This window comes from Anolis sagrei, chromosome 2, assembly GCF_037176765.1.
Source record: "Anolis sagrei isolate rAnoSag1 chromosome 2, rAnoSag1.mat, whole genome shotgun sequence".
In the NCBI taxonomy this organism is placed as follows: Eukaryota; Metazoa; Chordata; class Lepidosauria; order Squamata; family Dactyloidae; genus Anolis; species Anolis sagrei.
In genome coordinates, this window is record NC_090022.1 from 156,950,557 (window position 1) to 156,971,107 (window position 20,551).

Genomic DNA, 20,551 nt, shown 5'->3' on the forward strand with positions numbered 1-20,551 from the left:
CAATATCATATGAAAGCTGACTGGCACAACCTGGGGATCACAACCAGATACAGTGAAGACATCTGCCCTTGCGCTGTGCTACTCTGCTGCTGAGTATGCATGCCCAGTGTGGAACACATCTCATCACACTAAAACAGTGGGGTTCCTTCCCAGGTGATCTTAATGAGACATGCTGCATTATCACGGGGTGTCTGCGCCCTACACCACTGGAGAAATTACACTGCTTAGCCGGTATTGCACCACCTGACATCCGCCGGGAAGTAGCAGCCAATCGTGAAAGGACCAAGGCAGAGACATCTGTTTGGGTATCAGCCAGCATGTCAACGACTTAAATCTAGAAATAGTTTTCTAAGATCTACAGAGACACTTGCTGGAACACCTCAGCAAGCGAGAGTCCAAAAGTGGCAGGCTCATATCCAGAGCCTCAATCAGTGGCTGATACCAAATGAGAGACTCCCTCCTGGGCACAGATAAAACTGGGTGACTTGGAAGGCGCTGAACAGACTGCGCTCTGGCACGAGATGCAGAGCCAACCTTCGGAAATGGGGCTACAAAGTGGAATCCTCGACATGCGAGTGTGGAGAGGAGCAAACCACTGTCCACCTGCTGCAATGCAACCTGACCCCTGCCACATGCACAATGGAGGACCTTCTTGCAGCAACACCAGAGGCACTCCAAGTGGCCAGATACTGGTCAAAGGACATCTAATCAACTACCAAACTCTTTTGTATTCTGTATTTTGTATTTTGTTTGTTTGTTTGCTTTGTTCTGTTAGAAATGTAATATAATTGACTGGTTGCTGACGACTCGATAAATAAATAAATCTGTCTGTATTAGGTATATTGCAAACTGAGCAAGATATTTGAAATCAGTGTATCTTAAGGATAAAGATGATCTGGAATAGGGTGATGATCTACTTCTTCCTGATCCAGCTGATAGCTTGGGAAGGCTGAAGTTTCTGACGCAGCTCCTTCCCAATTTGGCAGCCCTCTTTAGCATAATGCAGCAGGCGCCCTGCCTAAAGCCACAGGCTTCTCTTAAGGCGCCCTTTAAGGGGGAAGGAGCCTGGAGATGAAGATTTCCTTCACTGCATCTGCTTCCCTCTCCCCTTGTGCCCTTGTTTTGATTCAGACCCACCCGCCCTGGACTTTCCAAAAGGCATTCCCAACCGCATTAGACTAACTTTCTTTCAAAATACCTCCTTTCCTAACCCCCCTCCTCACCCTTTTTGGGCATCCCTCCTCCCTAAATTATTGGCTCCTCTGTTCCTTTCGGAAGTGGGATGCGTGAAAACGTGGAAAGAGGAATATGGGAATGGCTCCTCTAGCTGGGATGCTTTTGACCCAGAAGCTGGGGAATCCGCTCCGGCTTTTATCCCGATCTTGAAAAAAATAAGTACAAACTGAAAGTAAAAAATAAATAAAGAAGGAAAGAAGCCCCCTCTTAGCAACAACAAGAGAAGAAGAACAGGGCTTTGGGGTGAGTATGTTTTCCCCCTAATCCATTAATAATCAGGTATCAATAAGTCTCCTTTTAGGACGTTGCAAGATACGGTTTTTGCATGTTTGATGGAGAGAGAGAGAGACAGAGAGGAAGGCGAGAGAGTCCCCACTATCCTGAAGTGTGTGCCTGTTCCTTTAAAATTCCCCAAAGGCGACCTTTATGAAAGGTCCATTCAGGTCTGAAACCCAGCAGAGATTACATTAACAGCAGGGATACAAGAGGAGGGGGGTGATGCAGAGATATAGATATATCTGTGTGTGTATATCACTTCAAGGATACCATCCATATCTATATCTATATATCTATATATATCTCTTATCTATCTATCTATCCATCCATCCATCCATACATACATACATCTCTGTGTGTTTATAGATATAGATATAGATAATATAATGTTCATTTGTGGGACTAACATAACTCATAAACCACTGGACAAATTGACACCAAATTTGGACAGCACTCACCTAACAACTCAATGTATGTCCTTCACTCAAAAACTTGATTTTTTTCTTTTGGGAGTTGTACTTGCTGGGATTTATAGTTCACCTACAATCAAATAGCATGATAGAATTGAACCAACCGAGGCATCCAGGACTCCCATGACCAACAGAAAACACTAGAAAGGTTTGGTGGGCAGGGTCCTTGAGTTTGGGAGTTGTAGTTCACCTCCATCCAGAGAGCACTGCGGACTCAAACAATGATGGATATGGACCAAACTTGGCACAAAAATTCCATATGCTCAAATATGAACACAGATGGAGTTTAAGGGAAATAGACCCTGACATTTGGAATTTGTACTTACTGGGATTTATAGTTCACCTACAATCAAAGAGCATTCTGAACTCCACCAAAGATGGAATTCAACCAAACATGGCATACAGGACTTCCATGACCAACACAACACAGTGGAAGGGTTTGGTGGGCATTGACCTTGAGTTTGGGAGTTGTAGTTCACCCACATCCGGAGAGCACTGTGGACTCAAACAATGATGGATCTGGACCAAACTTGGCACGAATACTCCATATGTCCAAATATGAACACAGATGGAGTTTAAGGGAAATAGACCTTGACATTTGGGAGTGTAGTTGCTGGGATGTATAGTTCACCTACAATCAAAGAGCATTCTGAACCCCACCAATGATAGAATTGGGGCAAACTTCCCACACAGAACCCCCATGACCAACAAAAAATAGATATAGATAGATATGATTCACACACAGAGGGATATAGTATCATAGATTTGAAAAGGACCCTTAAAGAAGGACAATGATATGTTGCATGTTCCAGAGTAGGCAAACCAGACAATCTCCACATCAACACTGACAAAGAAACAGCAAGAAATACTGTTTACCCACAAGCAGAAAGAAATTACATATATTAGAAACCAACACTTTCTGATTACTTTATTTTCCAGATCACCAGACTGGGCCACAGCAACACGTGACAGGGGACGGCTAGTTTATATATGTCTACACAAATAAAAATGTAATGTTCGTTTGTAGGGTTAACATAATTCAAAAACTACTGGACAAATTGCCACCAAATTTGGACACAATATACCTTTTGCACAACTAAGACTCGTGCACCCGTACCTTGTGAAGTCGGATCTGGCCAGGGTGGTCCATGCCTTAGTTACCTCCAGATTGGAGTACTGTAATGCACTCTACGTGGGGCTGCCCTTGAAAACGGCCCGGAAATTTCAATTGGTACAACAGGCGGCAGCATTTCATTATTATTTCGTTGTTGGCAATTTTTATGACAGAACTAATTAGGAACTGCCATTTAGAACGACATTTTGAAAGTTTTGTTAGAGTTCTGAAATTTTCACCACCAGAACTTTAGCAACACTTTAGAAGCAAAGCACCAGCACCCCCAGTTTTGTAAATACTTTAGAACCAGTTAGAACCATGGATTACCCATGCCTAATAGGCACATTTCTCTTTCCGGCTACTCTAATCTATCTATGAATATCTCTAATTGGCACATCACCACCAATTTGCTCCTAAAGTGTTGCTAAAGTTCTGGTGGTGAAAATTTCAGAAAGATTTTTTTAACTTTGTTATGGATCATTTTATTTGTTACCTTTATAATTCTTTTTCAATAGACCTGCACCAACTCACAAGATCACCATACGTGAAAAAGGTCTCTTTCTTAATTTTACACCTCCCAACATGATCCAGATTTTGAGTTATCTTATTTTGGCTAGGAGAGCTGGGGTTGTATAACATTGTAGAACATTTTATACAAGTAATCTCTAATTGAAGTTGCCACTGTAAATTTTGTTTCACAGGTCTTCCCAAATGTCAAAATCTATACCTCTCCTTAGATCTTTTGCCCATAAAATCATGGAAGTTTTTACTTGATTATCTTTCAGGTTGTAACATAGGATATCTTTGTACAATTTGGCTATTAAATTTTTTCCCTTTATCTCTATAAATAAAAATGTAATGTTTGTTTGTGGGATTAACATAAGTCAAAAACCACTGGACGAATTGACACCAAATTTGGAGATAATACACATATCAGGCCAACAAGTGACCATCACTCATAAAAACACTGAAAAACACAGCAGAAGAGACTTAAAAAGCTAAAAAACAAAATACATTACAATGAATGCACAAAACCACACATATATACGCAAACACACATATACACAAATATATACACACACAAAACACATATACACAGACTGGATCACAGCAATGCATGGCAGGGGATGGTTAGCCTAGTATAATTTCTAGTTCTGATTTTTTTTAGGCAAATCCCCTCTTTCTGTCCTTTTAAAAACTTTTGTATAATTGGTGATAGTGAAACCAGTCTTTATACCCAGTTCATCTTTCCCCCTCAGTGTCCATTGAACCTGGAAAATACTTAACTGTATGTTCCTACATCATCTGTACAGGTGAGTCTCACAATAGCGTCTATTGTTCTTAGCCATAGAGGTGTTTTGTTTCCATGCATAACTTGTACCTGTTCCAGACATCAATTAGGCTTCCTCTATTTACCGTATATGTTTATTAATAGCCTTATCTAATCTGTCTCCTTCATATGAAGTAGAGGTATCTCAACTGTGTCTCTAAAACCTACTTCTGAACTATGTGTTTTGATTTAGTAGATGCATTCACCACCAAGAAGTCTTTGGCTCAAGGAACCATGCTACTGCAAGCTGAGAAATTGATCTAAGCCTGGCTCACTGTCCCTGATGACCCCCCCCCCCCCCGATCACTGATCACAATTGGGAAGGACCAGAACATCTATGGAACCATTTGTGGAATATGTTAAATAACCCAAAGAAGCAGCATGTGCCTTGTATGCTGGAAGAGCAGGCATGAATGCCATCCGGAAGAAGAGATTTTGGGCATCCTGTTTCTGCCTGATGGCCATCTTTTTTCTTCTGGTTACTCTCCAGGTACTATAGATTCTTAGAGCAACAAATATGAGTTAAGTACTATCAGAGGGAAGGGGAGGGTGAGGATTGCAGTATATAATCCTTGACATTAAGGGAAAGGTTTCTGCATATGGCCTCTCAAAACACACAAGAAGAAATCAGAGATTTCCCTTTCTTCTCCAATATATCCTCTTTTGGCATGCCAGAATTTATGGTGGTTTCTCTTATCTCATAAATTGGGACTAGTACTTTTTTTGGACGACAGCTCCCAGATACCCTAGCTAATGTGGCTACAGGATGGTGGTTTTTTAAATCCGAATATTGGTTCTTCAGCCACTGCCCTCAGGTATCTGTTTCCTTTTGAAGGTCTTCCCTTACAATTGGGTTTTAGTGTTAAATAACATTGATGCAATGTCTACACTGAAAATATCAATAGAGGGTTTCATTTTCCTTTATGTGGGAAGACTGGGGCATTTACACCAGATGGAAACAACTTGCGATCCCCTACATCTTGTTGGAGGGCCACTAATCCTAGCTAACATATCTAGCGGTAAGGTATCATAGGAGTTACAATCCCACAAAAGCCAGAAATTGCCAACTCTTCAATCCTTGATTATAGATCTGCAATTCTGAATTGTTCTTTCTTGTCACATTCTGAATTTCATTAAGAGATGAGCTGATGCAATAAGATAGGACAAACTTTTCAGAGGTTATCCTTTTTATGAGCTTTTCTAAATTACCAGGTGGGAAAAATTTGAGTTTTCCAATCTGAAGTGTTATGAATATAATATAGATTTAGCCTGAAAGAGTCCCCAGTGTTATAGGTTTATAGCTAGAAGATATTTGCAATTTTGCTGGCAGAAGTAAATGTTTCACCCCCTTCCTCTCCACAGCAGTCATGCATGCTACCCCTAAGTAATTTTATAAGGCATCTTGCTAAATGAAGTCAGCCATAGAAGTGGGGAGAACAGGAGGGTCTATTAAAATTAAATGGGACGACATCAGAAGTACCTTTGATGATTCATAGCTCATTCTGAGTTAATCTGTTTCAGTGTGTAATCCGACATGGTTTGTGTCAGAGTGGTCCAGCATTTCTGTGTTCTCAAATAATATGGTGTGTCCAGGTTGGTTTATCAGGTGCTCTGCTCTGGTTCAATTAGTTTTCAGTGCCTTCCATATTCCTTGATTCGTGTTTGGGCAGTGCTGTGTTTGGTGGTCCCTATGTAGAGTTGTCCACAGCTGCATGGTATACAGTAGACTCCTGCAGAGGTGAGAGGATCCCTCTTGTCCTTAGCTGAACATAGCCTTTGTTGGATTTTTTTTAGTGGGTCTGTAGATATTTTGTAGGTTGTGTTTCCTCATCAGCTTCCCTATGCAGTCAGTGGTTCCCTTGATGTATGGTAAGAATACTTTTTCTCTATGTTTTGTGTATATTGTTTTATATGCTTTGATGTTTTATATGTTAATGTTATGTTGTTTATTTTATTGCAATTTGTATTGTTACATTGTAATTCTTGTTCAGGCTTGGTCCCATGTAAGCTGCTCCGAGTCCCCTTTGGGGAGATGGTGGCGGGGTACAAATAAAGTTTATATAAGAGTTCTTTCTCCCACCCTGGACATTCCACAGATATATAAATCCCACTTACCTAGTATCCAACAAACCATACAACCTCTGAGGATGCCTGCCATAGCTGTGGGGAAAAACGTCAGGAGAGAATGCTTCTGAAACATGGCCAGACAGCTTGGAAAACTCACAGCAAACCCAGTAGCCTTTATTTTAAATTTATTTTTGCTGCCTCCTCCTTAGCACAGGATCCAAAGCAGCATACAACCACAACTGAGATGTGGTTAAATTGGGCATATATAAAGACCAAACCACATGTGCATGACATCATGTTAAAAAGAATGAGCCTAGATTTGTTTATTTTATTTTTCAAAAGTCACACTCCTATGCTGATACTAGCTTCTTACACAATTATCCCTGAAGGTGCTTTTGGCAACTGACTGAAAAGTTGATAGTTTCAATCGCAATGAATGGTGAAGATAATTGTCCAGCTATTTCAACAGCGTAAATGACAGAAGACTTAATAAGGCCACAATTTTGTAATAACATAACCCACTTCAGTTCTATCTATTGAAGTAGCCAAAGAATCCAGAGCTTATTTTCCTTCTGAACTAGTATCAATGGACGCAGTGTTACGCATGGAGAGAGGGATTTGTGCCAAGTCTATTAAGCCTTTGATAATGATGGATTTCTTTTCCTTTCCTCCAAAAGGTGGTCCTAGAGCTTGGCAAGTCTGAAAAGACGACAGCAAAAACATCAATTTCTCAAAATGATGCTTTTCGAAAAGAAGAGTTGGAGAAATATGCTCATTTGTTTGTGAAGACACCTGAACTTCACAGTGATACAGAAAGAATTTTGCACCAAGACAGATACCCCATCTTGCTCTGGTGGTCTCCACTGACGGGAGAGACTGGGAGGCTTGGACAGTGTGGGCAAGACGCTTGCTTCTTTACTATCAACAAGACCTATCAGCATCATCCTATGACGAAAGCCTTTCTGTTTTATGGTAAGAGTCCACTTGCTTTTATTTTTCAAGTTACTGCATGCCATTTGCTACCTCATCTCTCAGAGAGTTAATGGATCATACAGGCATGAAACAGCATCACAGGAACCTGCAGGAAAATGTTGCAGGTTTCTGTTTAGTATTCAACCTCTCCTTTCTATTTCCATTTTCTCTTGGTTTTCTATCTGCCATCCACTCTCCCAAATAGCTGGTACAGGTTGAGCATCCCTTTTCCAAAGTGCTTAAGATGAGAAAAAAATTGGATTTTTTTAGTTTTTTTTAATTATTTGCATATACATAATGAGATATCTTGAAGATAAGACTCAAGTCTAAACACCACATTTATTTATGCGTCATACATACCTTTTGCTAGGGGTCCTCAAACATTTTAAGTCAAGGGCTTGTTCTCGGTCCTTCAGACTGCTGGGGAGCCGACTATATATATATATATATATACATATATATATATACACACACACACACACACACACACACACACACATATATAAACATGAACCAATTCCTATGCACTTCATATGTAATTTGTAGTGCAAAGAATTTAAATAACAATACAATATTTAAAATGGAGAACAATTTTAACCAAGAAAAACTTATCAGTATTTTAATGGGAAGTGTGGGTCAACTTTTGGCTAAGATAGTCAAGTTCATTGGGATTGTTGTTGTGTGTCTTCAAGTCGTTTCAGACTTAGGGTGACCCTAAATCTAAAGTTTAGGATGGGCGCTGGGTAAATTACCTTGGAGGGTTGTATCTGGCCCACGGGCCTTAGTTTGAGGATCACTATCTTATACATATCACCTGAAGGTAATTTTATATAATTTTGAGCAATGAATTTGTGCATGAAACAAATTCAGTGTGTCTGAAAAGATGACATTGAAGAGACCAATTTCTCATTATTTTTTCCTGTGGTGTACAGTACAATATCTGTATCTGCAAGGGATATGTTCATAGTGTTTGCATGGATACATGAAACCATGTACAATAGCAAACCCTATGTTTGTACACATGTAATTATCAGAAAGCAAAGGAACCACTATCTCAATCGCTCATGTGGACAGTTTTGGATTTGGGAATATTTTAGATTTCAAATTCAGTCTAAGGGATATTCAAACTGTATTCCCTATGACTGATTGCTGTAATTTAAGACGTTTTCCTGATATATCCCCATTTTTTCAGACACTTGAGTTTTTTCAAATCTGCTTATGCTTGGGTTATTATAGTTCCTGCTTCCTATGCAATATTGCTCAGATCCTGAACATTTGTAACCAAGGAAGTGTCACATGTTGTCAACTTTTAAAGAGGTAGCTAGCTGCCTACATTACAGTGCAATACTAGTCCAAACATAGGTAATTTATAAGGGGTTAGGATTAAATATTCTGCAGCTGACCCAATAGTTGATTTAGTGTTTTAGCGTTAGAATGATTCTGATGAAGGTGTCCAGCAGAAGAAGCGAAAAGAGAGAGGAGTAAAGTGAAGCTCATTTATGATTGGTTCCCAGTTAGGGAACCAAAAAGAAAAAAGAAAAAAAAATAGAAAAAAGATAGTGAAGCTCATTTATGATTGGTTCAAAACTGCTCCAGCTTCATGGATAGCTTTTCTGCAATGTCTGGTTCTGATAAATGATTCCTTCATAGCCAGACTTTCGGGCCTAGAAGTTTTTTTAATTAATCATATTTATTTCAGGAATTTTTAATAGGTGTATTTATTCATTTATTTACTTACTATATTTGTATACCGCTCTTCTCAGCCCTCGGGCTCTCACAGCTTCGGTTCTACTACCTATTCTGTAATTTTCCTTCTTACATTACTATCACTCCTTTCTCCTAGATTAATCTGTTTGAACATTGTGGGTGAGTTCTCTTTCCTGGAGGAATTCTTTAAATAGTATCCAGTCTGTTGTACATCTTTTTTCCGGTCCTGCAGTAGGAAAATTATGGAGTCCATATCCTTGTAATCCATTATTTTTGTAATGCATGTATCTATAGTTGGGATTTCTTTCAGGTGCCACTTTTGAACTAGTATTATTCTTGCTGTAGACGTCATATAAAAACATAATTTGTCCTTATTTCTGCCTAGTTCAAAATCTGTCAAGTTTAATAAATAATATTCAGGCCTTAATTCAAATTAGAAGTAGCAGCTGGAGGGATCACAGGTGGCAGCAGTGGTTATGGGGCAGAGACTGAGATATATTTTAGCAGGAGAGTGCTGCTCTGATCCCACTTAACCTCAGATTTCTCTCCCTTCCAGTTTGTGAGAACATTGATCCTTCTGCCAAAATGACTGACTGCTTTTATACAATTCTGTGTCCCTCTTGAACATTCACAGCAGGATAGATGTAAGAGGGGCAGATGGATGGCAAAGAAAATTGTACATTTGTTAAACACCATGTTTAATCACAGCTATGTTCTGCCATATAAAATACATATTTAACAATTGGTTAATAACACTGTGCCAGGTCACAGTCCCTCAAACTGTTGGAGGGCTGGATTACAATTTGAAAAAAAAAAACCATGAATTCCTATGCACACTACAATACAATAATTAAAATGAACAATTTTAACAAATATAAACTCATTAGTATTTCAACGGGAAGCGTGGGCCTGCTTTTGGCTGATGAGCAAGATTGTTGTTGTTGTGTGCTTTCAAGTAATTTCAGACTTAGGTTGACCCTGAGCGAGGGCCAGGTAAATGACCTTGAAGGGCCGCATCCAGCCTCCGGGCCATAGTTTGAGGACCCCTGAGATAGTGTGACAATGAGACCGAGCTCTAAACACAAAATTGGTTTATGTTTCATATACACCTTGTAGACATAGACTGTAGGTAATTTTATACACAATAAAACATCCAACTTACAAACAATTAAGAACAAGGGTGATACAACAGGAAGTGAGAGAAATCTACTCCTCGGATGGGAAATTCACTCTTGATAGAGTTATCATGGGGAAGCTTTAACACCCGTCCTTGTTTTCACAACAAGCTATTTTTTTTCAAAATCCAACTATCACAGGAGCAGAAAGTGAAATTTTCTGAACGGGCACAGACAGCAAAACAAACAAAGCAAGCGCGCGTGCACACACACACACATATTTGGCTGGAGTTACACTTAAAAATGCACCTGTTCTGACTTACAAACAAATTCAACTTCAGAAGAAACTTGCAGGACCTATCTTGTTTGTAACTTGGGGATTGTCTGTATTGGTAATCATTTTGGACATGAAACAAAGTGAATCATCAGAAAATAAGTGTCCTTATTTCAGCCAACCAATGTGGACAATTTTGGACTTTGGAACATTTTGGATTTCCAGGTAAGAGATGTTCAATTTGTAAAAATAATCCCAAACATTTCTTTTCATAACCTGTATAAAGAGTAGCACTACAGATGAACATGGCCATTTTTCAAATGATAGGCCCTAAATTTTCTTATAATTGGGGGAACTTATTGTAAGTACAGCACCCTAAACAAGCATTAGAGCTCTTGCATCATAACCAATGGATACAGTCTTCTTTTTTAGTTTCCAGGGTTTTGCCATTTTTGGCCACTAGAATTTTCATTGTGTTTTTATCACAATAACGCTCTATACCTCCTAAAAATCTGCATAAAGGGCGCAGGACAAAATAATTTCAGTTGTGCAGATGGCTAATGATCCCATCATTTCATATTTTGTCAGATGTCCTCCATTTTTGAAAGCAATTTTTCAAATATATTTGCAACTGTGAACCCTTTGTGCCTCCCCTCCACCCTCATCATAATCTTATTAAAGTGTCTCTATCTTATTCTGGTGCGAGGCATATTCTTATCATCTCCTGCATCCCAAAAGATTTACAGTCTATCAGCCAAGATTAACTGTGTCATATCAAATCAATCAGTCATCGCATGACTTTAACCTTGAAAGAATACTTCTTTAGGCTTCTGTCTGCATAATCTTTATCTTCATTAGGCAACCCAGGATCTCTATTTTCTTTTTCCAAAAAGAACTTCACCTTTTCATTTTTTAATATCACCTAAAGGCAAAATGTCTACCCCAGAGAAAGCAGGTTTTCTGAGTTTACCATATTTCTCTGTAATGCTCGTGGGTTTAGCTGTGATGGTTTATTTTTTAAAAGATCTACATTAGTTTCTGAAATTTAAGTCAAAACATGCACAATAGTATCCCATTTTACTCACAAGTAGTGTTCAAAGGAATACTCCTAGGTAAGTGGCCTTAGGCTTTTATCTATACACATAATAAAAGTGAAAATATGTATGTATGGGTTTGTCCACTTACACAGACAAGCTTCTACTTCCACAAATAGCTATAGCACCCACTGCTCAGGACATACCAAAGGCCCTCTCTCCAATGACATTGCAGGTTATAGAGAGTGCGGTAAATATATCCAAGAGCCTGCCAACGTCCTTCACAAACACCACCTAAGTGAGGGTTTTCATATAGGGACCATTTCAACCTAGATTTTCTGTTTTTCCTCTACCACAGACACCCCAGTGTTTCTTACTCTCTCCATTGGTGTGGAATTTGCATTTCCCTGCCCACTGCCTCTCCCTTAACCCTTTCCTATTCTTTTCTACGGCACACAGCAATTGATCAGCAACTGAACATACTAGAGAGGTTTGGGGAGAATTCACCATGATTTATAGGAGTTGTAGGTACCGGGTTGTATAGTTCCCCTGAAATCTAAGAGCACCCTGAACTCCACCAACGATGGACCTGGAACTAACTTGGTACACAGAACCCCCATGATAACAAAAAATACTGGAGGTCTTTGGGGAAAAATCACCTCGATTTGGGGGAGTTGTAGTTCATCTACATCCAGAGAGCACTGTGAACCCAAACACTGATGGATCTGGACCAAACTTGCCACACATACCAGATATGCTCATATTTGAAAATGGAGGGGTTTGAGGGGACCTAACCTTCCTTTCTGAGAGGTGCAGTTCACCCACAATCGGAGAAACTGTGTTCTCCACTTATGATGGACCTGGTCCAAACTTGGCACATAGAATCCCCATGACTAACTCAACCTACTGGTGGGGTTTGAGGGGAGTAACTCACCATAGTGGAAGTTGCATTTTACCCTACAGCCAGAGAGCACATTGAACCCCACCGATGATGCATCTAGAGCAAACTTGCCCAACATAAACTTTAAGTACTGATGGAGTTTCTCAGGGTTAATCTGGCATGATGTGAGTTGTAGTTAATCTACAACCTTATGCAATTTTTGCATTTTAAAAATTGACTTTTTCAAATAACCTGGGCAACTCTGGGTACCCAAGCTGATATTAAATAAATACATGTAACTCAGAAGAATTTATTTAACAAAACAGCAGTAGGGCATAGAGAAGAAAAGTGGATAGCTCTGTTTTGAATCTTGAATGTTTTGAAACTGATTTCATGATTCCCTTGGAGATGATGATTTGGGCCTGAGTTATTTGGGTTGTCAGTCACAAACTGGTTTTGATATAGATCCCTTCAGCGGTGTAATGAAAATTCTTTTAATAATACTTGTCTGAAGAACTTCCCTTCATAAACAAAACCACATAGATATTCATTATTTAGATAGACCTGCATATTGGATGTCTAAAGAAATGAAATTTTATTGTATGTTTTCCCCAGGACATATAACATCCTTTTAATATAGCAGACTAAAAACAACAATTGCTGCATTTTATGTCTCACAATGTTTTATGGCATCTACAAATATGTGAAACTGACGTAATCTTCATCATAGCCCAAATCCAAAGCAATGTCAGTGAAATGAAAATCTGACGTAATCTACTTCATCATAGCCTAAATCCAAAGCAATGCCAGTGAAATGGAAATCCGCACTAGCACAGTTGCCTGGATTATTCCTTTTGAACTAATCTTGCCAAGGAAAAAGCTGTAAGATGGAAACAACTTGGAGGCATGCACCATACCACACATGGAACTGAGCTGGCATGATTTTTTCCTTTCCTTTCCTTTCCTTTCCTTTCCTTTCCTTTCCTTTCCTTTCCTTTCCTTTCCTTTCCTTTGGAGAGTATCTGGCTGTCATGTTGTCTTGGTAATTATACTGTGTGATTTACTGTGAAGGTTGATTGAGGTTTAGGCAGAGCTAAGCTTGGGGGACTGCCATGTGGACAGGTGACTTGCTTTCCTAGAGGGGCAAATGAGGCTATCCACTGGGGAGCGATACCAACATGGTTCCTTCCACTGTTGTCCCAAGTGTTTTGGCAGGACCAAAGGTTGGGAACCACTGCGATAGATACAATATATGTTCGTGCTATTTGGGAAAAAATGGTCAGGTTGAATCTGATTGTCCTAGATTTCTTTACCTAAAGGGACTTTTCTTCTTCATTTGCAGGCACTGATTTCAGCATAGACAGCTTGCCTCTCCCCCGCAAAGATGACCATGATTGGGCCCTTTTCCATGAGGAGTCACCTAAAAACAATTACAAGCTTTTCCAGAGACCTACTATCACTCTCTTCAACCACACAGCCACTTTTAGTCGCCATTCACACCTTCCGCTTACCACTCAGTACCTCGAAAGTATTGAGGCCTTAAAGTCCTTGAGGTATGTGGTTTCTTTGCCTCAAAAGAACAGCCTGAGGAAGACACTTGCGCCACTTGTGTATGTTCAATCAGACTGTGATCCACCCTCTGACCGGGACACTTACGTAAAGGAGCTGATGGCTCACATTGAGGTAGACTCCTATGGGGACTGTTTACATAACAGAGATCTTCCTGAGCCTCTCGGAAACCCGGCCTCCATGGACAGTGATATCTTCTACAAGATCCTTGCTCAGTACAAATTTGTTTTGGCTTTTGAAAATGCTGTATGTGAAGATTATATCACTGAAAAACTCTGGAGACCACTGAAGCTGGGAGTCGTACCAGTATATTATGGCTCCCCCAGTGTTGAAGACTGGCTTCCAAGTAACAAGAGTGCCATTCTAGTCGCTAAATTCTCACATCCCAAGGACCTGGCTGAATACATCAAAGCACTGGACAAAGATGACAAGGAGTACGAAGCCTATCTTGAATGGAAATTGAAGGGAGATGTATCCAACCAACGGCTGGTTGCTGCCATCACAGAACGCACCTGGGGAGTGCAAGATATCATGAAGGACAATTACATTGATGCATTTGAGTGCATGGTATGCAGTAGAATTTGGGAAAACAGCCAGCGGCAAGCAAAGGTAATTATGAGAGGCCTGTGTTCTTTTAGCATACTCATGGGATCCCTAGACCAGGTCTGCCAAATGCTGACCTTTGAGTGGAGCCACTCCATAGTAGAGCTGACCAAGGAGAGTTCTCTAGGAAGGCAGGCATGCTCTACCAGAAAGCATTTTCAAATATTCTGTTTTCCACACCAATCTTTCTCAAAATGGATGACCTCTAGGAGTGTTGGAGATATGTTGGGGGCCAGGGGACAGTTCCACCTTAAATAATAATAATAATCATCATCATCATCATCATCATCTTTATGTATACCCCGCCACCATCTCCCCAAAGGGGACTCGGGGCAGCTTACATGAGGCCAAGGCCAGAAATGCATTACAATACAGTAACAAAAAACATAAGGCAATATAATAAAATAAAATAAGACAAGCATAAAATATAACAAAGCAATACAAAATAATACAATAGAAAATCAAACACAATCACAAGGAGCTGGCCGCAGGTGTAAAATACAATGATAAAAACTCAGGATGAGATAAAGATAAAAACCTACATATTTGTAAAAGAGACTCATGAACGGAGTATAGTGACAATCCTTCGTACGGACAGGAGACAATACAATATGAGGACACCCATTATAGAGGAGCATGACAAAGGAGATGAAAGATCACTCCCCAAAAGCACAACGGAAAAGCCACGTCTTGAGGTTCTTCTTAAAAATTTCTAAGGAGGGGCTAGACTAATATCGCTAGGTAATGCGTTCCAGAGTTGGGGGGCCACAGAGGAGAAAGCTCTCTCCCTTGTTCCCTTAAGTCGGGTCTTTGATAATGGAGGGGGCTTGCCTCCTATGCTATACTAATAATATAATATAATATAATATAACATAATATAATATATTGTATATACATATAATATTTATAATATTATATATATTACATTGTATAATGTAATACAATATAATACTAATAATATATTATAATTATATATTTTATATTACAATATAATGGTATAGTACAATATAGTAATATATAATACCGATATTGTCCTATACTAATAATATAATGAATTGTATGTATATATATATATCTTGTAAGCCACTCTGAGTCCCTTTCGGGGTGAGGAGGGCAGCATATAAATGTCATAAATAAATAAATAATCCCGGAGATAGCTGGGATTGTGGGTGCCAAGTTGAGAAAGGCTGTTACACAATCAACACAGTGCTGACTACACAGAGGAAGGTTACACTCACCTGCCCCATGCTACGCACTTCCCCGACCTCATATTGATTTGCCTTCACAGCACACTCTTGCAGTTGCTTCACATTATGTGTGCACTGGGCAAGATCTGAAGGCTAAAGCCTGCCAGATGTTCGTAGGTTGTTCCTGGGAGTTGGAGTTGTATGCTTCTTACCCACAGCAGCCTACAGACATTCTGATCTTTCAGACCTTCCATTATTTATATATACAGCATGGGGACAGGAGGAATTGGATGAATAACCCTTTTCAATGCTCTCCTCTCTTTCATGCAAGCATTTTGGAGCAGCAAAGAAGAGTATGGAGAGAGCTCCACCCTCAAAACATAAAGAAAATATTGATTTATTTAAAATGTATTCAATTATTTTTTGCATTTGTATATTGCCTCTTTTCCAAAGTGGTCACCAAGGTGAAAAACAATCAAAATTATTTTAAAATTTTCGTTTATGATACATCATGGTCTGAATCCTATTGGCAGACGTATAGAATTATTTGCTGGAAGGTGAGTCAATACTTCGATAAATCCAACTGAGAGCATCTCCAGGCAAGAATAATTTTATTTTGGAGATCAACTCAATATTTTTCCTCTCGCAAAGTATTCCCAGGGAGGTCCCAGCATGACCAAGGATTTTTAATTTCCACTCTGCATGTCAGTTTAAATTACCCCACTGATTCTCAACATGAGATATCTGACTGTTTCTGTTATAAGAGAAAAAAAAAAGCTAAGTTGGCTTCAATCAAGAAACATAGTCATTTTTTCAGAAGCCAAATTCAACAGAGATCAAGTGAAGGAAAGAGGAATGCTAGCAATAGAAGGGAATGATCCTAATACTTAACTAGGATGATATTGTGAAAGCAAAGTAAGTTAGCACTTTGGCTATATCACCTGAATAATAATTTTAAAAGGCTCCATGGAAATTGGTAAAAGTCAATTTCTGAGACGTTGCCTGAATCTAGATGTGATACGTGATCGATATGAGGAAAAGTACAAGGGAAAACGGTTAGAGAAACCTGGAATATTTCAAGAAAGCATTTGGATACAAAACCATGAATACAATGTGACCCCTCTACCTATGGGACTCATGCCTGTCATCCCCAAGCATTTCTCAAGGCTTCTGCATAATTCTATGATATTCTTGTGCTGGAAGTCTTTAATTTCAGCAGACCTCACTAACTCTGAGGATGCTTGCTATAGATGCAGGTGAAATGTTAGGAGAGAATGCCTCTAGAATGGTAGTTCTCAACCTGGGGTACCCAGATATTTTTGGCCTTCAACTCCCAGAAATCCTAACAGCTGGTAAACTGGCTGGGATTTCTGGGAGTTGTAGGACAAAAACATCTGGGGACCCAGGTTAAGAAGCACTGCTCTAGAACATGGCCATATAGCCCGAAAAAACCTACAACAATCCAGTGATTCCAGCCATGAAAGCCTTCGACCAGGCATGTAGCTGGGGGGGGGGGGGGGGGGCTTAAGGGGATTCAGCCCCCCCGAAATTCTCATGGTGGTTCGCAAAAAGGTCTTACTGGTGCATTATTTAAACTGTTATGTTTATTCATATCATGATCTGATCACCATACTCAATATATCCCATATGCATGGGGGTATTGGGGTAATGATACAAAAGGTTTGCTAGGGGAGACCCTCTTTCACTCAGACTCAGCCCCCCCCCAAAACTCAGCCTGCCCCTGAACCCCCCCTGAAAAAAACTCAGCCCCCCCCCCCCCCCAAATCGATATCCTGGCTACGGGCCTGCCTTCGACAATACAATTTCAATAGAGGTTGCTATTTTTCACAGTTTTGTGAATCCATGCAAAATCCAGAAAATTATCCTCCATGGATTAGGAAGATATATAAGGAAAAACAAACAAACAAACAAATAAAAAATCCTTGGAAAGTATAAATTTCCTAGGACTTTTTTTTCATTTCTGGATAAGCTGTGATTCAATGGGGTTATTCTATCTGGGACAATCTAAGATTCAGGCCTATGTCTGTTCTTAGTGGTCTCCTTAGGGCTCTTCCAGATAGGTCCTATATCCCAGGATCTGATCCCAGGTTTTCTGTTTATCCCAGATTATCTGGCAGTGCAGACTCATATAATCCAGTTTAAAGCAGAAAACCTGGGATCGGATCCTGGGATATAGGGCATGTCTGGAAGAGCTCTAAGACAGCAAGCAAAAATAACTCCGTTTTCGGGGTCTCTCATCCAGTTTACCATCAGTGTTTTATTTCTGCAGTTCTACAACAGGGTTTGGCAAAATGTGTATTACAATTTATCAAAATGTCATTCATAGTTAAATCTGTAAGTCTAGCTGCTAATTATTTAACAACAACAACACAAAAAAACTGGGTTTAAATGTTTATGTGGAAACCTTTAAACACTATTTTGTTCTATTTCTCAAAATAAATTTCTCGAAGTTTTTTTTTTACTTTTAAGAACTTGAAGATAATTCTTTAATTTAGTGCTTCATTTAGATTTCTGGATATTGAGGTTTTAGAACAGAGGTTCCCAACCTTTGTTCAATTCCCAGAAGCCCACACCAATTTAGCCAACTGTTGGGAGTTCTGGGAACTGAAGTCTAAAACACTTGAGGTTTTAGAGGACCAGAGGTTAACAACTGTTCTGGAAAAATACAGCTTGCATGCTTGAAGCCTGACCACCACTGTTTAGAATCTGATGTCCCAAGAGCATTCATTCATTAGTCTTGGAGAGCAAAACATTAAAAGTGGTCCCGTATTATAAATCACAAGCCCCAGGCATGAAAAATTAAATATTTTACTATTTCAATGGAAGGGAAAATGCCTATGTACAACTTAAATATAATAAGGCAATTCGTAAAACTTTGGTTGTGTTTACATTTGTTTTGTTTTTGTTTTGCCAGGGATTGCTACCCAAAAGGTGGAATGCAGACGAGAGCCACTTGAGCTGCCCCAAACCTCAGACATTTGTTTTTTCTGCTCCAAATGCCGAAAGCACAGCTCTGCGAGAGATGTGGATACCAAGCTTTGAACAGTCCAAGAGAGAAGCACGTGCGCTGAGGCAGCTGGTGGACAGGAACAGAAATTTCACAGCTGAGGAGTTTTGGGCTTTGGTGTTTAGAGACTGATTTTTAGAAGACTATGGGCCCTTAACTCATGACAAAAAGACCTATCCATAGATGAGCCAGTTAGAGGACCATTGTTTGTAATTTGCCTTAATAAGAAAGTAGGAAGCAGTTTTAACAACTGAACATACAATGTGAAAACATGGTATTCAGTGAATACTAATCAATAAGAATGATCCCATTGGGTCAACTGACAATATGTTTTAATACTAATATTTAGTATAAAGTATTAATATAGATGTTTTTTATGATTACTGTTTGGGCATTCGCACCCAAATTCTATAAAATTATTACTAGTGTGTAATTAATTCCACATCAGCAGTGTCAAGACCGTCCCCTATGCATCTGTATTTCTCAAGCACTAATTTACAACAACAACAACAACAACAACAATAACAAAACTTTATTTATATACCGCTCTATCTCCCCAAGGGGACTCAGAGTAAACATAAACAGTACATACAAGAAAAAAATGGCATAAACATAAAGTTTACAAGACAATATAATCATTTCAACCACAATAGCACATATATTTAAAATAATCATGTCTGATCAAGGCTGTTTAAAAGGCCGGGCCGAGCTACTGCGATTTTAGAGGGCCCAGGAAATTAGGTAGAATCTATGGCTGTACATTTCCAGGGCCTAACAGAAGAGAGTGACCTGGGTAATTGGTAGAAGAAGATATGGCCAATTTCAATTTAGTCCATGAGACTGAGCATTGGTGCTTGTGTTGTATGTATACAATTGAGGAAGTCTTGAATATGAATCCCAGGTCACTGTATGGGCAAATGGCAGCATAGTTGTGTAAATGTTTTAGAAAAGGAATCAGACTCATAGAGTTGGAAGAGACCTCAAGGGCCATCCAGTCCAACCCCTGCCAAGAAGCAGGAAAATCACATTAAAAGCACCCCCAACAGATGGCCATCCAGCCTCTGTCCATAGCAGAGAGTTCCACTGCTGAACAGTTCTCACAGGAAGTTCTTCCTAATATTCAAGTGTAATCTCCTTTCCTGTCATTTGAAGCCATTGTTCCATGTCCTAGTCTCCAGGGCAACAGAAAACAAGTATAAATATGTGAGGCCATGTATAAATATGTGAGGGGAAGCCATATGGAGAAGAGAGCAAGCATCCATTAACTCTGATGCTAAATTGTAGCCAACTGTGGTCCAAAATATCCAAAGATCAAAGATTCCATATCCATATAATGAAAAGCACGCCTCACAGAAACTTGAGTGAGCTGAATCATGTTATGGCATACTACTCTGATAAACTTGTTAAAATGCTAACATATAGCTAAGATGAATGGTTTACTGTCATTGCTGGACAATATTTTAAGGTAAAAAAACCCCTTATTTCTTTGATCCATGATGCTCAACTGCTTTTGACATCTCAGAACTGGTTGTCGAGAAGTAGTATCTATGTCAGTGGGGGAAATGCATAACCTTCATCCTTTGAGAATGAATTTTCTCCACTTGGGTTTGGTTTTACTTCCATGAGGATATTATGCTGACAAAATCTGTTTTGATATTTATATTGCTTATTTATGGAGGTATCAAAGCT

The 20,551-nt window shown here is 39.4% G+C and overlaps 1 protein-coding gene across 3 annotated transcripts; it reads left to right on the plus strand.

The window, feature by feature from the left end:
- Positions 1-1,324: 1,324 nt before the first annotated feature.
- FUT10 (fucosyltransferase 10) lies at positions 1,325-20,050 on the plus strand. 3 transcript variants are annotated; one of them, XM_067463978.1, is made up of 6 exons: positions 1,325-1,479; positions 4,356-4,409; positions 4,620-4,916; positions 7,171-7,465; positions 13,818-14,653; positions 18,770-20,050. In XM_067463978.1, the coding sequence occupies exons 3-6, from the start codon at positions 4,836-4,838 to the stop codon at positions 18,992-18,994; spliced, it is 1,437 nt and encodes a 478-aa protein (XP_067320079.1). In that variant the 5' UTR covers positions 1,325-1,479; positions 4,356-4,409; positions 4,620-4,835; the 3' UTR covers positions 18,995-20,050. The 3 variants fall into 3 exon arrangements, with proteins under 3 accessions (XP_067320079.1, XP_067320078.1, XP_060619666.2); XM_067463977.1 differs by lacking the exon at positions 4,356-4,409; XM_060763683.2 differs by lacking the exon at positions 4,356-4,409 and having other exon boundaries at positions 4,623-4,916.
- Positions 20,051-20,551: the final 501 nt, after the last annotated feature.

Bases quoted from the DNA above. Each gene is read 5' to 3' on its own strand.
- FUT10 (XM_067463978.1), top strand. From the start codon at position 4,836: ATGAATGCCATCCGGAAGAAGAGATTTTGGGCATCCTGTTTCTGCCTG. The intron at 4,917-7,170 runs GTACTATAGATT...TTCCTCCAAAAG, and splicing joins TTCTTCTGGTTACTCTCCAG to GTGGTCCTAGAGCTTGGCAA. The intron at 14,654-18,769 runs GTAATTATGAGA...TTGTTTTGCCAG, and splicing joins ACAGCCAGCGGCAAGCAAAG to GGATTGCTACCCAAAAGGTG.